The following is a 17,771-nucleotide window of genomic DNA, read 5'->3' on the forward strand; positions in this document are numbered from 1 at the left end:
CCAGGGCTGCGGTCTCATCTGAAGGCTGAGGGTAGGTCTGCCCTCAGGCTCACTTACATGGCGCTGGCAGGCCTCATTCCTTGTGGGCCACGTTCCCTGTTGGCTGTTGCCTGGAGACTTCCCTCAGTTCCACGTCCGTGTGTTTCTTCATAAGGCAGCTCAAATCCTGGCAGCCGCCTCCCTCAGAGCGAGCAAGGAGGGGCCGGAGAGCAGGAGCTTGACCGAGGCCGGGGCTTTGTAATCTCCTCACACAAGTGACATCCCGTCACTTCTTGCCATACTCTGTTTTGTTTAGAAGCAACTTGCTAGGCTCAGCCCTCAGTCAAGGGGAAGGGGATAGCACAAGGATGTAGATACCAGGAGGTAGGGTCAGGAGGGGCCACCCCTGCTGGCAGCCAACTCAGCTGAAATAGTCTTGGAGGTTGTTGGGGGCGTTAAAGGAGGTAACACCTGTTACACTTGGGGCCCTGCAAGTTGCCCTGTAATTGACAGGGTTGTAACTGGTGTCTTCGTAACTGGTGTATTTGTTCATTTGTCATTCTTTCTGCTTGTCAGCGCCTGGGCATCAGGGAAGGGTGGGACCAAGGACAGGGCCTGAGACCCCAGGACAGCCTGTCATTCCACAGAACCCATGATGGGGCTGGCTCATGCCAGAATCAGCCAGGGGCTTGCGGGCTTGGCGGTTCACCACCTGGAGGGCTGAGACCGCTTCTTCTGGGAGGCTGGGTCCAGTCCTAGAGGAACCTTGGTGTCAGGGCCCAGGAAGGCCTCTTAGCACCTGGCTGGAAGGGGAGTGGGGCCACATCTGTGGTTGGTGCGGGGGGTCCTCAGTGCCTCCAGCTGGAGAAGGAAGTGATTGACCCACTTGTGCTGTGTGACCCCAGGCAAGTTTCCCTCCCTCTCTGGGCCTCCCCCTCTGACCTGCCTGCCTCACCTCGGCCCTGTGACTGTTTGGGGTGAAGAGGGCTCACAGAGGGGCAGGCAGCCGGCGAGGTGGTTGGTAGCCCTCCCCTCCTGCCCCCCCACCCCCCACCCTGGGCTGGTCCTAGGAGGGGCCTGCCCAGGTCTCACGGCCACCCCCACCCCTCCCCTGTCACCACAGGTGTTCTCCATCGTGGTGTTCGGCTCCATCGTGAACGAGGGCTACCTCAACAGCCCCTCAGAAAGCGAGGAGTTCTGCATCTACAACCGCAACCCCAACGCCTGCGGCTACGGAGTGACCGTGGGCGTGCTTGCCTTCCTCACCTGCCTGCTCTACCTGGCCCTGGACGTGTACTTCCCCCAGATAAGCAGCGTCAAGGACCGGAAGAAGGCTGTCCTGTCCGACATCGGTGTCTCGGGTGAGCCCCACCCCAGTGGGTACTGTGCCTGCCTCCCCCCGCCAGCAGCACAGAGTCTGCAGGGGGCTCTCCTGACCGTGATCCTGCTCAGCCTCACACACACCTGGGAGGTGGCTGCCACCCTTCTGCCTGTTTTCCAGATGGGGAAACCGAGTTGCAGGCTGTTGCAAAGGGACAGACTTGGGGTCACAAGGCTGGCAGCAGGGTCATGTAGGACCAGGGCGGGGCCCGAGACCCCAAGACAGCCCACAGCTCACGGCAGAGTAGGAACACAATGTCTGGAGGGGGTTCCTCTGCTTTCACTGGCCTCCTCTGGCCCCCCTCCCTGGTGGAGCCCCGTGAGAACTAAGCTGGGCGATGGCCAAAGGCCCTGCACACAGTAGGTGCCTTGGGAGGGTCAAGACTTGGGGCTGGGGAGCTGCCCTTGCCCTTCATAAGTGACTTTGGCAGAGGTGCCCTGGCCTCTGTCCCAGTGAGTTTGAGAGACTGATTTGAGGAGGCTTGGGCTTGGTGTCCCTGGCCTGGGGCACTCAGGTCTCCGTCTGGGGCCCCTCCAGCCGCTTCCAGGACTCTCAGGATGTGCCTGGTCTGCAGGTAATGAGGCTTGGGGCCCCTTCGACTTGAAGGTACAGATATGCCGCGAGTAGTTCTCAAACTGTGCTCCACGGAGCCCCAGGGCTCCCCTGCAGTGCCTCTGGGAGGGGCTGGGCTCTAGGTGCCAGCCCTTGGGCATGCACGCTCTTCATCCGGAGCAGCTCTGGGGCTCTCTAGGTAGACTGTAGGCATACAGAGAAGAACTTGTCCCCACAAGGCTCCCACCCTAAAAACTCCCAGACCTGGGCTCTCAAAGGAACCCTCAGGCATCTCAAGGCTCTGTGGGACTGCAAACAGACGTGTCCCCTCGTCCTCCCCGGTCCCGTTCTCTGGGAGGCTGCAGCCAGGTGGTGGGGGGGGTCAGGTGGCCGCCCCTCACAGAAGAGGTGCAGGCCTCAGGCTGGACCACTGGTCAGTCAGGGATGGAGCCGGGAAGCCTGTGCTGGCTGAGCTTAGAGCAGCACGGCCGAGGCTCACTGACTTTTCTTGTCTCTCCCCATCCCTCCCTCTCTCACTGCCCGCCCCTGCCTGACTCTGCTCCCGGCCTGGCTGCCTCCTTCCCCCGGGTCTCTCTCCTGCTCTGGGTCTGGCCGGCCTCTCTGTTCTCCCCTGTGCTTTCCCGTGCTCCCCGCACTCTGACCCCCCCCACCTCCTCTCCCTCTGTGGGTGGGGAGCGTGGGAGACTCGCCCTTGAACCTCCCCGGTTCCTTGGTTTTTTTTCTCTGTCTCCTCCTCCCCACCCGCCCTCTCCGCCCACGTGGGCTGCCTGGCCCCACACCCACCCCAGCCTTCTGGGCCTTCCTCTGGTTCGTGGGCTTCTGCTTCCTGGCCAACCAATGGCAGGTCTCTGAGCCCAAGGACAATCCGCTGAACGAGGGGACGGACGCGGCCCGGGCCGCCATCGCCTTCTCTTTCTTCTCCATCTTCACGTGGGTGAGTACACCGTCCAGCCAGGCCACACCCGCCCGCCCCAGCCGAGCTCCCGGGCGGGTGGCCTTTGAGCACAGCCAGGGTCTCTGTTCTGCTTCCGGCCTCAATGCACACGGCGGGGCTGCTCCCTGAGGAGGTAGACCGCTGCCCTTTGCCAGCCAGGACGGTCGGGGCTGATAGCAGACCCTGGCTCCGGTGCAGGGCACCCTTCCTGTGGGAACAGCTTCCCCTCCTAACCACTCTGGTCATTGAGTGGTAGTTATTTACTGTTCCCTTTTACAGACGAGAAGGCTGAGGCCTAGATGGAAAGATAAGGCTTTGAGGTTCAAGGCTGAGAAGGAGCAGAGGCTGAGAGTCAGGAGACCTGGGTTGAATCTTGGGGCTTCTCCTGATTTTCTGGGCCTCTGCCTTCCTGTCTGTAAAACGGGGAGATTGGGTTTGCAGTGGGCTGTATCACAAATATAGGAGCCCATCTGGCAGGCAGAATGAGAGAAGGCCTGAGTGGAGCCGGCGGCAGGTGTACAGCATCCTGAAAGGGCACCCTCTACCCGGCCCCTGTTCTGAGCAGGACTGGGGACCCACAGAGGCCAGGGCTTCTGATTTTCCCAGGGAGGCCAGGAATCTGAACTTCTATGTGGATTCTGATCTTTTTGTGTTAAAAATACATATATATTTGACCTCCACATATGTATGTAGGTCAAAAAAAGCATGTCTCTGGGCGCCCCTGGCCAGAGGTCACCCCGTTTGTGGATTTTGGATCTGGTGGTCTCGCGCGCCAGTCGGCATGGCAGCGTGACTGACCCCTCCTTCCCACTGGTTCCCTGTCCTCCCAACATATTTTTTCTTCTCCCGTCTCCCTCCTGCAGATATCTAGGGTCATATGGGCTTCCTTCCCCCTTCCCAAGGGTTCTCCCTTCCCCTCCCACAACCCCCTCCCTTGCAGGCCTTCGAGCTGTCCTCGGCCTTCTGCAAGAAGCCCCCCGGGGCTGTATATAGGCACCAGCACCGGCCAATCCTGTGAGACTGCTGCAGCCAGCCTTCCCTGTTTCCCCTTTTCCCCTGGGGCGGGGCTTGCAGAGGAGGAGTGCGTGATTGGTCACCGGGACTTCCAGGGGCGGAGTCTGAATGGCTGATGGACAGGTGCCGACTGGGCCCCCTGAAGCCAACCTCCCTGATGGCGCCTCTGCCTGCCCACTCTTCTTCCCCGCCGGCCTCACCCCTGCTCTCTCCTGGCAGAGCCTGACTGCAGCCTTGGCCGTGCGGAGATTCAAGGACCTTACCTTCCAGGAGGAATACAACACGCTGTTTCCCGCCTCGGCACAGCCGTAGGCCTGCACAGCTTCCAGAAGCAGGAAGCCCTAAGTATATGCCCAGTGGCAAGGTTGAAGGGCAGCCCACTGCCTGGACCAGCCAAGATGCCAGGGCGTGCAGGGTAGCGGAAGGCTGGCTAGAGGGGCCAGTTAAGGCTCACCACTTCCTCATCACCTCCTTTGTTGATTCTTCACGTGTCTGTTCATTCAGTAAACATTTATTGAGCAACTGTTCTGTGCCTAGTGATGAATCAGAGGTGGTTCCTGGCCCCAGGAGCCCACAGGCTGGGGATGGGAAGACAGACAAACCGAAATCTCTCTCAAACTCACTGCCACAGGTTGGAGGTGGCTCCATAAGGGCTGAGAGCCCCTCTCACAGCTGCAATATGAAGGCCAATTTTACAGCCCCCATGGAGGCTGGCTGCCAAGAGGGGCCTGGCCCAGCACAGCAGAGGACTCCTGGTCTGACTCTGCTCTCGTGTGCTGCGGGACCCTGGGCAGAACCATGCCCCACTCCGTGCCTCAGTCTACCTCCCTGGACTGAGGAGTGATAATGAGCCAACCTCTCAGGGCTGTTGTGCAGATGAAACGAAGGTTGGCACAGGGCTTGGCACAGAGATGCTCAATAAATGTCACTTCTTTTGTTCATTCATTCATTCTCTCCAAGGAGTCAGGGACACCTTCATAACTTCTCCTTTGGAAGTGATTCCTGTGTGGTGAATCCCTGATCTTCCAAAGGACCTTGGCCTCCAGTCCGGCACAGGTTCCCTCCTTGGGGCCCTCAGCTGCCCTGGAACACAGACTGGCCCCCAGGACAAAGCCCGGCGCAGTGGAGATGCCACAGAGAGTGCGCCTGCTCTGAAGAAGCAGAGCCAGGTGGACCACTAGGTCCCTGGGCTCTGAACGGAACTCCCAGCCTCACCTCTGCACCCAGGCCCAGCAGGGGCCCACACTCCCTCCATGGTTCCTGTCTGTGGCTCTTTGAACTGGATGGCTCAGAGAGTCCTTAACTCAGCTGAGGTGAAGGAGTGACTGCAGAGATAGCACTAGCTGCCTGTAGCCAGAGTCCTGCCCTGGAAGGGTCTGCGAAGGTCATCAGCTCCAGACCTCTGCCTTCATGCAGGACAGCAGTAGAGTCAGGGAGCTCGGGAGGACCATGTCTGCAGAAGTTCCTCTCAGGGACTCATTCATCGTTCCCTTTGTGCTCTTGTGGACTCGCTGATGGCTCAAGGGTGCTGAAGACGTGGGTAGAGCCACGTGGGTGCTTTCCACCTCCCTTCCCCAGGCTCCTGCATCTGAGCACCCTGTAGCCAGGACCTCATACCAGCATCATAGAAAATACAAAAGGGCCACTCCTGATTCCTCAGCCCACCTCCTTGAGGCCTGGTCTGCCTTTTCCAGGCCCCTGGCACTTTGCCTCTGCCTCTCATCTGTTGGCCCTCTCAGGTTCCTGGTTGACTTAGGGCCTTGTCAACTGGCTGATCCAAAGGAAGGAGATGGGGAGGGCCCTGGCCTAGGGAGGGGCAGGACCCCTATGTTCAGATCTGGGTTCTGGCACTGACTCTGCCATGAGGACCCCTTTTCTAGGCCTCAGTCTTCCTGGCCCCCAAAGAGAATTATGTAGAACATAAGCATTTTCCCATCACAGGCAGATGACCTGGGTTGGGAAGACCTCTGGAGAAGGCTTTCAGTGTAAACCTGTAAACACTATCTTTTCATGACAGGTTTAATTTATTCCCTAGCTTGGTATGATCAGTTTCATTGTCCTTAATAATAATGTAATTGCTTTTACTTAAAAAGCGTTTCCCACCTATGTGTATATGCTGTAGATAAGTCTTTCCCAACTGAGTTCTATGTAAAAAGGGCTTCAGTGGTTAGATAAGTGGTTGCTTGCTTGGGGATCCCAGCATACATGAAATAATCAAAGCTCTGATGACTCCTATGGTCCTCTGTTTAACTCAGTTTCCCAAACTTATTTGATTAAGCATTTCAGTTAGAATTAGGTTCAGCAGCAAATGACAGAAATCACAAATGACAGTGGTCTGAAAAAGTCAGTCTGGGAAGACAGTCCAGGGCTGGCATAAGTGACTCCAGAAGTCTTTAGTGACTGAGGCCTCTTCCATCCCTACAGTTTGCCTCATGGACCTCATGGTCCATTATGGCAGCTACAGTGCCAGCTCTCATGTCTGCATTCCAGGCATCAAGTCAAAGGGTGAGACAGGGAACTTGGGGCCGACGCATTGGCTAGAGCTTAGTGATAAGGCTATGCCTAGCTGCAAGAGGGACAGGATAACTTTTAGGAGAGGCCAACATTTCTCTGTCCCACCAAGAAATTTTTTTCTCCATCCCATCTAACATCCTAAGAACACAGTTGGAGAAGGATATTATGGGGCTTAGGCCATTTTAACACTCCAGAGTGGAGACTCTAGAATTTTTTTTACCCTCACTAACCTTTGGCATTAGGGGTCATCAGGCAAGTGATCTCTGAAGTTCTTATTGGCTGGACAGTGTGGTTCTGGGCTGGCTTCTGAGGACAGCTTTCCTCCATTCCCCCTCAAGCGTGTTTTGAGGATATTTAACCCTCTACTGTCCATGTCCTGTGGACTAACCTCTACTAACCCAGTGCTCTTGTCTGTCTCTCCCCTAACCACCCCCTCCCGCCTGTCCTTGTCCCTGCCAACCCCCGTCCCCAGGCGGGCCAGGCTGTGCTGGCCTTCCAGAGGTACCAGATTGGCGCCGACTCGGCCCTCTTCTCCCAGGACTACATGGACCCCAGCCAGGACTCCAGCATGCCTTACGCCCCCTACGTGGAGCCCAGCACCGGGCCAGAGCCCACCAGCATGGGCGGCACCTACCAGCAGCCGGCCAGCGCCTTCGAGCCCGAGCCCCAGGGCTACCAGTCGCAGGGCTACTGAGCCACAGGGACCACCTGCCCCCCGCCTGCCCCTGAGCCACCCCAGCTGCCCCCTGCCCCCTCCCTCCACACCCAGCCCCCCTGCTCCCTCCCTGGCTGCCCTGCCCGGCACCTCCAGGTGGTCCCACTGAGGTCCAGGGCCGCTCGGGTGGGCGGGGGCAGTGAGGGGTTGGGGGTGTCCACGTGTGTGCAGGTGTGCAGCGCCCTGGGGGGTTGCGTTCGTTCCTTATGTCTGCAGGCCTTCATTGAGCACCTGCTGTATGTCAGGCCTGTGCTTGGCACGAGTGCTAGGGCAGATGGTCCCCAGAGACGAGGAAGAGGGGATGTGGAGGAGGCCCTGCTCTTAACCAGAGGAAGGAATGGAGAGAAGGTTCCACCGGGAGGATGCTGGGAAGGTTTGACTGCGGGGTGTGAGTACCCGCAGGGCGCTGGGGGCTGTCACCTGCTAGGAGTGACACCCCCGCCCTGCTCAGAGTGTTGGGCCGCCTCCATTTTATGGTTGAGGAAACTGAGGCCTGGCGAGGTCAGGGCACTCAGGCAGCCAGTGATAGAAGTGGGGCCACCATAGGCTACCCGACTGCAGAGCACCTTCTGTCCCCCAGGGTCCCCACCATCTCCCATCCCCGAGCCCGGGGCTCCGCTGCTCAGTGCTACAGTCCCTCTGGGAGGCCTTGGGGACCTCAGCCCGTGAGACACCCTGATTCTGCTGCAAGCCAGGGGCCTGCTCTGCCCCGACTGTTCCGCCCAGCGGGACAGCCCTGCCTCCAGGCCCCTCTCCCCACATCCCGCCGGCCTCTGCCCTGGCCGCCTTCCCGGGCGAGAGAGCCGAGTGGGCCGGCCTGGCTCCCATGTACCACTCCGAGCTGTGTGCATCCTCCCAGGAGCTCCAGCAGGCCTTCACGGCCTCCCGACGGAATGACTACTGTCCCTGCCTCTAGGAGTGGCGTGCTAAGTCCCTGCCTGGGGCTAGGTGGACAAGGAGGCCTGGAGAGGGAGTGCCCGGCCCAGGATCACAGTGAGTGAGTGGCAGAGCTGGGCTTGCTACCTGGGCTACTTGGTCCCAGCCACCCAGCAGGTGCCCCCTTCCCTGCCCCTGCGACCTCCCAGGAAACAGAACTGATCTGGGGCACTGTGTCATCTTTCCTTCATCCGGGGTCAGCTGGGGGCCGAGGGGCGGGGATGGCCAAGCCAAGGTCTTCCAGAAGGCCTGCCAAGTGACTGGGCTCCCTGTGGGAAGACAGGGCTCTAGACCCAGCTTGGCCTCCACCTGGAAGCTGCTGCCGTGGGACAGACTGTCCCCAAGATGAGTGGCAAGAGCCCCTCAGGCATGGAAGTCTGGGGGAGGCCACAGGTCAGGGGAGAGGGTGGCAGGTGTCCCCCGAGGCACGGGGGGTGTGAGGAGGGACTCTTGGACAATGCAGGCTCTCCACTGAGCCTTATAGGATGGGCAGACCTTGAAGCGGGGAGACTGTGGGGACGGTGTCCACCTGCCATTGCCTCGGGGAGTGGGGCAGCGGGATTGTGGGTTGGCACAGTGCTGGGTGTTCCCACCACCAGCCCCCACGAGAACCCTAAGAGGCAGGTCATAGCCACCCACTTGCCTGTTGACTCAGCAGTGATGGGGCATTTGTGGCGGGAACACAGAGGGTGGGGTGTCTGCCCTTGAGGAGCTGACTATCCTCAGAGATGAGCGTTAAACCGACCGCTGGACCCAGGGTCCCTTACAGGGGCCAGGCGCTGTGTGAGTACAGCTGTATGGATGCGGGTTCCCACGGAGGGGCCCGGAGGATGGGTAGGTGTTAGTGTGGCAGTGAGGGAAGGAGCGGGAATTTCCTTGGCAGAGAAGCAGCATCATTGCCCCCACTTAACAGAAGGAGAAACTGAGGCTCAGCGCGCGAGTGAGTTAGCAGTGGAGCATGGATCAGGTCTGATCAAGTCCTCCCAAGGGGCAGCGGTGACGGGAGAGGACCCCAGACAGCCGGATGACAGCTGCTTGTTGGGGACTTCAACTTTCCACGTCTGGGGAAGGGGCTCCCCCAGGTGGCCCAGGTTGGAACAGGCTGGGACTCTGGTATCCTCCAAGTTGAGCAGTGGGGCTGCACTAGACCAGAGGTTTGCAAAGCAGGTCAGGGTGCAGGTGGATGTGGTCTGTTTCTGGCAAAGAGAAGTTTGGTGTCCACACAGGATGCTATGAGAAGTCCTCCCCCTCGTCTCCTCCCTATCAAAAGCCTCCCTTGCTGGGGAGACCCCAGGGTGCTGCCTGTCTGTTCCCCTGGCACTGACCAGCTGCTGGTGATGCTGGGTGAGAGAGCAAGGTACTGCATATTTATTACAGCGTCTCCCTGCCACCCCAGAATGGGAAGGTTTACCAGACCCCCTGCCAGGAATGGGGGTGCTGAGTCATTTCACTCAGCATTCCCCACTAGTCCTGGGGTGCCGCCCAGGCAGGACCCCATCCGGGGTCAGGCTGTGCCCTGGTGGGTGAGAAAGAGAGGACCAGAGATGTGGAGCGCAGGATTTAATTGAGACCCAGGGCTCCTGACTCCCCTTCTGAGTGGTCGGTGGGCAAGTCTTGCTGCTTCTGTTGGCTGGGGACAATCCCCTGGAGGCCTCAAGCCTGGAGCCAGTGCTCACAGGTCAGTGGCACCCCCTTTCCCTCCCTGCTGCCCCTCCTCTGCCTCCCCCCTGCTTCCAAGCCTTTCCTTGGAGAAGGGCACCCCTGCAGTCTGACCTTGCTGAGTTTGGACCCCCTCCTCCCATCGAGTACTAGAGAGGGCCAAGGAAAACTGAGTTCCACACGAGTTTAGAGCTTCGAGGACCCTTACAGGGGTGAAGTCTGGGCCAGGAAGACAGTGACTTGTCCATGGTTAAGCACAGAGCTAGAGGTTCCAGATCCAGGTCTCCAGCCTCTGATTGTGCAGTCACAGGTCATCTGCCTGGGTGTGGCTCCTGCCACACCTGGGGGTGTAACTGTTGGGGCCAGCTCAGAGGGTCCCAGCATCTGCTCCCCACTCCTGCCTTCCCAGGTGATTCTTGATCTTCAAAGTCTGTTGGGGATCTCAGGCTTCCCCCATGTAACCAAGACCACCCCCCCGTACTACCCCTCGGGAGCCCCCAGTCTTGGCCCAAGACCCCTTTGATTCTCTATGGAGCACAAAGGGGGAGCACCCCTCCCAACAAGAGTTTGTGGGAGGATGGACGTGTCCACCCATCTCCTGGCGCTGCCCCTCAATGTGACACTCCCCGTACCCAGGTGCCCACAGCCCTTGTCTGGGTGCCCCCGCCCTGCCCGCAGCGTTACTGCCTGTGTATAGTATAAATATATATATTTTCTATATATAAGATGTATAATATAAGGCTCCACAAATATATCTGTGTGTGTGTGCGTGTGCGCAGTGAATGGCAGTCCCCATCCTGGGCCCCCACTCTGGACTCCCCCACCACCTGGTTAAGTCTCTCACGAGTGAATCCAGTGGCCCCATGGCACCCTCCTCTATGACATCCGTCCATTTGTGGTGAACCAGTGAAGGTGGTGACTTCTGGTGACATAGTAATAAAGTGAAGACTCAAAACCCACCAGCGGACTGCAGAGCGTCACGGTGTTTCTTTGTTCTTCATGAGTGTGGTTTGGCATTTCCCTATCGCCTCTGTCTCCCCTGACCTGGAACATGCTTTATTGTTCATTATTGTTTAGTTAAAAAGTAAAATCATTACAGTTGAAGCCAGTACCCCCCAACTTGACTTGTGTACACGCACGCACACCCTATCGCCACTCTGTAGCCTGGTCCCTTCCAGAGGCAGCGAAGATTAGGAGCGTGACCTCATTCCTTCCAGACTGTTCCCATGTGCTTATGTACACACATGTTTGCAGGACACTGTTTTTAAAGTTAGCTTCCCTGAGTTGTTTTAATATTTAAACAGATCTGTAAAGTGCCAGACTCTGTACTGGCCTTAGGAATTCAACAGTGAACCAGGTAGACTGTCCCTGACCTCACAGAGGTGGCCTTCCAGCAGGGGAGATAGATGTTAAACCAACACGCAAGCAAAAATCTCAACTGCGTGAGTGCTGAGTGTCAGAGATGCAGTTTAGACCTGAGCCCCTCTGAGCAGATGACCCTTAACCTGAAGCAGACCCCTGGGACATGATGGGACTGGGCTCCAACCCTTTGGGTTTGGGTAGACCCTGAGCCTCACTGTAACAGCCTTTCCTTCAGTCTTCAAGAAGATTTATAAAAGAAGAGATGGTTGGATAGCATCACCGACTCAATGAACGTGAGTTTGAGCAAACTCTAGGAGATAGTGAAGGACAGGGAAGCCTGGTGGGCTACAGTCCATAGGGTCACAGAGAGTTGGACACGACTGAGCAGCTGAGCAACAGCAGTGCCCACACTGTTCGCCATTTGCACTTTCTGTCCTTGAATCTTTATTCAGGTGTTCCCTCCACTCTCCAGTGACCACGCACCACATATGTTACCTGTCCAAAGACTTCAAAAGTTGACAACGAAGGACTCAGATCTGCCATCTGGGGTGGGGGTGGGGGAGTGATTCAAAAGACAAAGTCTTGGGTCAAGAAGATGGGTCCCCAAAAGGGCTGAACGGGACATCCCAGTGGAGACTGCCAGCCTTCCAAGATGACCAGCCCTCCACACCGATGTGGGTTTTCAAAAAGTCATCATATGATGGCCATTCACTGGACTGGAGGGAAGTCTGTAAAAGCCTGAAAGGCTTGTCACAGAGTCAGGACAATTGGGGGAAATGCGAAAATGCTTTAAAAAAATATTACTAGTTTTGAGAATCAGGGCCACTATATAATTTTCAAAGACCAGTTCAAAATTAAATGCACAGCCTCTTTGAAAAGTAATAAAAGGGACTTCCCTGGTGGTCCAGTGGCTAAGACTGTGCACTCCCAATGCAGGGGGTCTGGGTTCAACCCCCAGTCAGGGAACTAGATCCCACATGCTGCAACTAAGACCTGGCACAGCCAAAAAAAAGCAACAAGAAACCAGTACAGTTAAAGGTGCTAAAATATAAAGATTTTTCCTTTCAAAATATTTTATTACTTATATGTAAGGGGTAATAGTGATACATGAGTAACACTATAAACCTAAAATTGCAAAGCAAATTTTCATTGTCATAAATTTATATAATACAATAACACCTTGTTAATATGATATCTGACTATTAAACTTTTTTGACTCACTTTTTTGCAAATTCATTTACCAAAACACATACTTTTGCCAGTATCATTTCAATTGAAATAATGGAAAGCTATGACAATCATTCCTGCCTAATTCAAGATCACAATTTTTTTATAACTTTTAATTTTGAGAAGGATCTTTCTGCTGCTGCAACTGTTGCTGAAGTTGTTAAGAATATTTCATAGGCTGTCACATTAGGAGAAATTTCTAATAAACTTTCAAAATATAAGTTGAAGTACATCTACACATGATTCTTGTGGAACCATTTTCTAAAAAGATTTAACTCTTCATGCAAATCAATTTCATGTAAGTCTGACTTGTAGTTTTAAATGTAAATTTATACAGTGACATTTTAATGTTTTCCCCAACATTTTCTGTAACTTACGGAAGTTGTATAAGAAACAGAGTGACTTCATGATTTGTATATAATAACCTGTTATACATTTGCTTGCTCTATCCTCAGTTACAAGGAAAAGTTAATTTTTAAAATGCCTTCCTCACTAATAATGCAACTTCACATGAAAATGAAATTCCTTCCTATAGAAGATGGTCTGTAAATTTAATTTCTATTTCTGAGCCTGTGAATACTTGCTTTGCAATGCTGCAGCAGTCTTCAAAATGAGAGGTTCAAGCTCTGAAGGATTCTAATGACTCCTGACATGCTTTATAGCAACATCCACGAGTATGCTTTGGTTTTGTAATAATTCACTGACAGCTTACTGCAAGAGTCCTGGCAGTTCTTTCACAGCCTTGGGCTGCAGCGTTTATATTTCTGTAGATGCTACAGGAGCCACTTCCATGTGGGGTCCCTTCTCATCACAGCCTTGATGGACCGCAGCCATCTTCCACTGCTGCCAGTCTGGGCACAGATCCTGGCCCCTTGCAGCCCCACAGTGTCTCAAATTGCCCAGCCATGTGGGTGCACGCCCGGTGGCCAGGCCAACTGCTCCTCACCCAGACTGCCCACTGCCCGCCATTCTTGTTGGCCAGAACCTGCTTGCTGCCACCTGCTGTATCTTCTCTGCTCACACACATGCTTCGTCGTCCTGTTGGATTTCTCTTAGGAAACAAGCTCAAGGAGAAAATTGTTAAGTATTTCAAGATGCCACATGTGGACAGTAAACCGAAAACTGGATCCCTTCTGAGAGCAGGACCTTGTGTGACTGCACTGGTCACATGCCCGGGAGTTCAGCGCCCTATTTCCCCTTTATTTGATTCTGAATCTTTTAAGGTATGATTTTTTAAAAAATCATTTTATATATTTATTTATTTTTGGCTGTGCTGGGCTTTTGTTGCTGCGCACAGGCTTTCTCTGATTGGGCAAGCAAGGGTTAGCCTTTGTTCCCGTTGTGGTGGCTTCTCTCGTTGCAGAGCACAGGCTCTAGGGCCCTTGGGCTTCAGCAGTTGCAGCTCCTGGGCTCTAGAGCACAGGCTCAGTAGTTGTGGGGCACAGGCATAGTTGCTCCATGGCATATGGAATCTTCCCAGATCAGGGATCGAACCCCTGTCCCTTGAGTTGGCAGGCGGATTCTTATCCACTGCATCACCAGGGAAGTCCAATTCTGAATCTTTTTTTTTTTTTTTCTCCTCCTTTTAGTCTCCTTGTCAGGTAGACAGCTACACTTGACTGGGCCTGTAATATTGTGCTATAATAAGAAACACATACTTAGTCTTCATCCAATCTGAGTTCCTGGCACAGAGCTCCTAAAATCCTTGGAATTTCTGAATGAACTGGGTAAGAGAATTGTCTTTTATGTTCATAATAAGCCCCTTTTAACCACACCTGAGCAGATGTTCATGAAGTGACTTGGAAAGCCCCTAAGGATGGGGGATTGTTTCCAGGGGTATCAACCCTGTGATTAAAGGGTTGGAACTTTTAGCCCTACCCGCTGACTTCTGGAGAGAGGGGAGGGGCTACAGATTGAGTTCAATCACCAATGGCCGATTATTTAATCAATCATGCCTATGTATTGACACTCCATAAAAATCTTAACCTAAAGGGCTTCCGAGAGCTTCTAGGTCAGTGCTGGGTAGATGGCAGACCCAGAGAGAGTGTGGAAGTCCTGCAACCCCTTCCACATGCCTTGCCTTCTGTGTCTCTTCCATCTGGCTGTTCCTGAAAGACATCCTTTTATGATAAATAGGCAGTAATAAGTAAAGCACTATCTGGAGTTCTGTGAGCCATTCTAGCAAAGTATTGAACCCGAGGAGGAGACCATGGGAACCACTGATTTATATCCAGTAGCTCAGGAATAGTTTCTGAAGTAAGGGCAGTCCCTGAAACTGATCTCCTAACTTGAGGGATGGGACCCTAACTCCAGGACCATAGTGTTATAACTGAATATGGGACTTCCCTGTTGGCTCAGTGGCAAAGAATCCACCTGCCATTGCAGGAGACACGAGTTCGATCCCTGGTCCAGGAAGATCCCACATACCTTGGAGTAACTAAGCCTGTGCTCTAGAGCCTGGGAAGCACAACTGTTGAGCCCATGTGCCACAACTACTGAAGCCCAAGCACCCTAGAGCCCGTACTCAGCAACAAGAGGAGCCACCACAGTGAGAAGTCTGTGCCCTGAAGTGAAGACTAGCTCCCACTCACTGCAACTGGAGAAAACACCTGTGCAGCAACACAACCCAGCAGAGCCAAAAATAAATAAAATTATTAAAAAACAAAAAACCAAATAAGCTTTGGTTAGGACACTCAGCTGGTGTCAGAGAATTGGTCAGTGTGGGAAACCCACATACCTTTGGTGTCAGAAGTGGGAGTAGAAGTATAGAAGAAAACTGTTTTTCCCTTTAGGGCCAGCTCTATGGTAGGCACTTCGTAGTATCTATTTCACTTTTACACCTGTGGATAGAGGCACTATGCTTATCCCATTGTACCAAGGAGGAGCTGGGCACCGCCAGGGTCACACTGGGGCAGAGCCTGAAGCACCATAGGGCCCCACCCGCAAAACCCATGCTCTTAGGCATTTTGCTGCCTTTTGTTTAAATATTTGTATATATTTCCAGTAATTCACAGATCCTTAAAGGCTTTTATGCAGCAATTCCCCCGGCTCTGAATGTTTCTGGATCAGCAAAGGCTTCGGCTTTCGTAAGCCATCCACCCTCCTCTGGGTTCACCCATCTCTGCTGTCTTCCCAAGCCTGTCCCAGTTACATGTCCTAGAAAATGTTACTTCAAATACTGGAAAAACTTCAACAAAACCAAAAGCCTTTTCCTCAAACTTTTTCCAAATCTGCAGGCTTTTTAAAAGTCACATCAGTTGGGCCACTGTCATCGGCTGAGCCCTAGCTGTCAACATGGCAGACGCCCAGGCCCATCCTTGGCCTTCTTCTCCATCCACACTCGCTTCCTGGGTGAACCCACCTGGTCTTGTGGCTTTAAACATCCACTGTAGGAATTCCCTGGTGGTCCAGTGCCTAAGACTCCGTGCTCCCAATGCAGGGGGCCTGGGTTCAATCCTTGGTCAGGGAACTAGATCCCACACACTACAAGGAAGATCAAAGATCCTGCGTGCCACAACCAAGAGTACGCATGCCGCAAGCGAAGATCCCACGCACTGCAGCCAAGATCCCACCCTGCGGCGAAGATCCCACGAGCTGCGGCAAGGATCCCACACTGCGGCGAAGATCGAGCTTGCATACTGCAGTCAAGACCCGTCTCCAGCCTCCTCCCATGACTTCAACCATTGCCCAGCACCCCCCTAACCCACCCCTTGTTCGTGCTGTCCCCTTGGTCCAGAACGCCCTTTCTCCCTTCTCTGTCTGCTTAGTTCCTCTGTGCTCCTAGACTCAGCTCCAAGGTCACCTCCTCCTTGACATCTTCCCTGATCACCCGCTCCCACCTCCCCTGCTGCTGCTGCTGCTAAGTCGCTTTAGTCGTGTCCGACTCTGTGCGACCCCATGGACGGCAGCCCACCAGGCTTCCCCGTCCCTGGGATTCTCCAGGCAAGAACATTGGAGTGGGTTGCCATTTCCTTCTCCAATGTGTGAAAGTGAAAAGTGAAAGTGAAGTCGCTCAGTCGTGTCCGACTCTTCGTGACCCCATGGACTGCAGCCTACCAGGCTCCTCCATCCATGGGATTTTCTAGGCAAGAGTACTGGAGTGGCTTGCCATTGCCTTCTCCGCCCACCTCCCCAGCACTCTGTAATTACCATCTTCTTCCTGGGGCTCACCCATCCAGTCCTCACAGCAAGGTCACCTTGGCTGAGGTGACTAACAGGCCAGAAAAGCAGTTTGGTGGCCCAAATGGCAGAGGCCTTAGCACCTTCTGTGAATCTGGAACTGTTCCCAGAATCCCAAGGTCAAGTGGTAGATGCGTACGGCATGAGGAGGGGGCAAGTGGGACTGGAAAAGGGGAGGAGAAGGGACAAGAACCAACACGTTTGGAGCAGATTCTATGTTCTCGTGCTAAAGGCCCTGGAGATGCTCCTGGATTGTTAAATCCCTGGGAGGTAAGGATTTTAAAAACAAAAGAACTGGTGTATAAGAGTTACAAAATAAAGGTAGCTTTCAAAGCAGTTCAAGAGACTATTCAATAAAAGACTTTAGTATGAAATTGGCTATGTATATGGAAACAATCAAGTTGGATCCCTTACACGGCATTAAAACTCCAAATGGAATATGTTAGTTGCTCAGTTGTGCCTGACTCTTTGCGACCCCATGGACTGTAGCCCACCAGGCTCCTCCATCCATGGAATGCTCCAGGCAAGAATACTGGAGTGGGTAGCCGTTCCCTTCTCCAGGGGATTTTCCTCACCCAGGGATCCAACCGGGGTCTCCCACACTGCAGGCAGGTGCTTTACCACACAATCATTTAAGTGACTATTTATGTGAATTTGGGGTAGGGGAGGTCTTTGTCAACCTAACACAGAAGGCAGTGACCAGAAAGGAAAGTACTGAGAGACCGGACTATATAAAAATGTAAATGCTTCATATGTCAACAAAGTGAAAATGAAAAACCGGGAAAAATATTTCCTACGTGCTACCAGATAGAAAGGGCTTCCCTGGTGGCTCAGCGGTAAAGAATCCTCCTGCAATTCAGGAGACGCAGGTTTGATCCCTGGGTCAGGAAGATCCCCTGGAGGAGGGCATGGCAACCCATTCCACTATTCTTGCCTGGAGAATTCCATGGACAGAGGAGCCTGGTGGGCTACAGTCCATGGGGTCGCAAAGAGTCAGACATGACTGAAGCAACTGAGCACAGCACAGCACCAGACAGAAATACAGGTTCATAATCTAAACAGACAATTCACATATAAGAAATATAAATGGGCCAAAGTTCAATTTTTCTAGTAATCACAGAAATATGAGTTAAGTCAAATTGAGGCACTGTTTAACATTTACCAAATTATCTGGGACTTTCCTGGTGGTCCAGTGGCTAAGATTTCATGCTCCCAATGCAAGGGGCCCAGGTTTGATCCCTGGTCAGGGAAATAGATCCCACATGCAACTAAGACCTGGCATAGCCAAAAATAATAAT

General features: G+C 53.8%; 1 protein-coding gene and 1 non-coding gene across 4 annotated transcripts in view; both read left to right on the forward strand.

Annotated features, from left to right (window-relative positions):
* The window catches only part of SYNGR1 (synaptogyrin 1), a 30,404-nt gene extending 19,740 nt beyond the window's left edge, over window positions 1–10,664 (forward strand). For 2 of the 3 annotated variants that reach the window (XM_019961834.2, XM_019961833.2), the window contains exons 2-4: window positions 1,103–1,340; window positions 2,722–2,867; window positions 4,101–4,403. In XM_019961834.2, the coding sequence (XP_019817393.1) occupies window positions 1,103–1,340; window positions 2,722–2,867; window positions 4,101–4,193 (477 nt within the window). In that variant the 3' untranslated portion in view covers window positions 4,194–4,403. Of the gene's footprint in view, window positions 1–1,102; window positions 1,341–2,721; window positions 2,868–4,100; window positions 4,404–6,867 lie in introns of those variants that run through there. The other variant, XM_019961832.2, reaches the window with a different exon arrangement.
* A 1,296-nt stretch (window positions 10,665–11,960) lies between these two features.
* On the forward strand, window positions 11,961–12,033 carry TRNAG-CCC (transfer RNA glycine (anticodon CCC)). Its single transcript has one exon. It is a non-coding gene; the product is annotated as a tRNA-Gly (tRNA).
* Window positions 12,034–17,771: the final 5,738 nt, after the last annotated feature.

Source organism: Bos indicus, chromosome 5 (genome assembly GCF_029378745.1).
Source record: "Bos indicus isolate NIAB-ARS_2022 breed Sahiwal x Tharparkar chromosome 5, NIAB-ARS_B.indTharparkar_mat_pri_1.0, whole genome shotgun sequence".
Lineage (NCBI taxonomy): Eukaryota > Metazoa > Chordata > Mammalia > Artiodactyla > Bovidae > Bos > Bos indicus.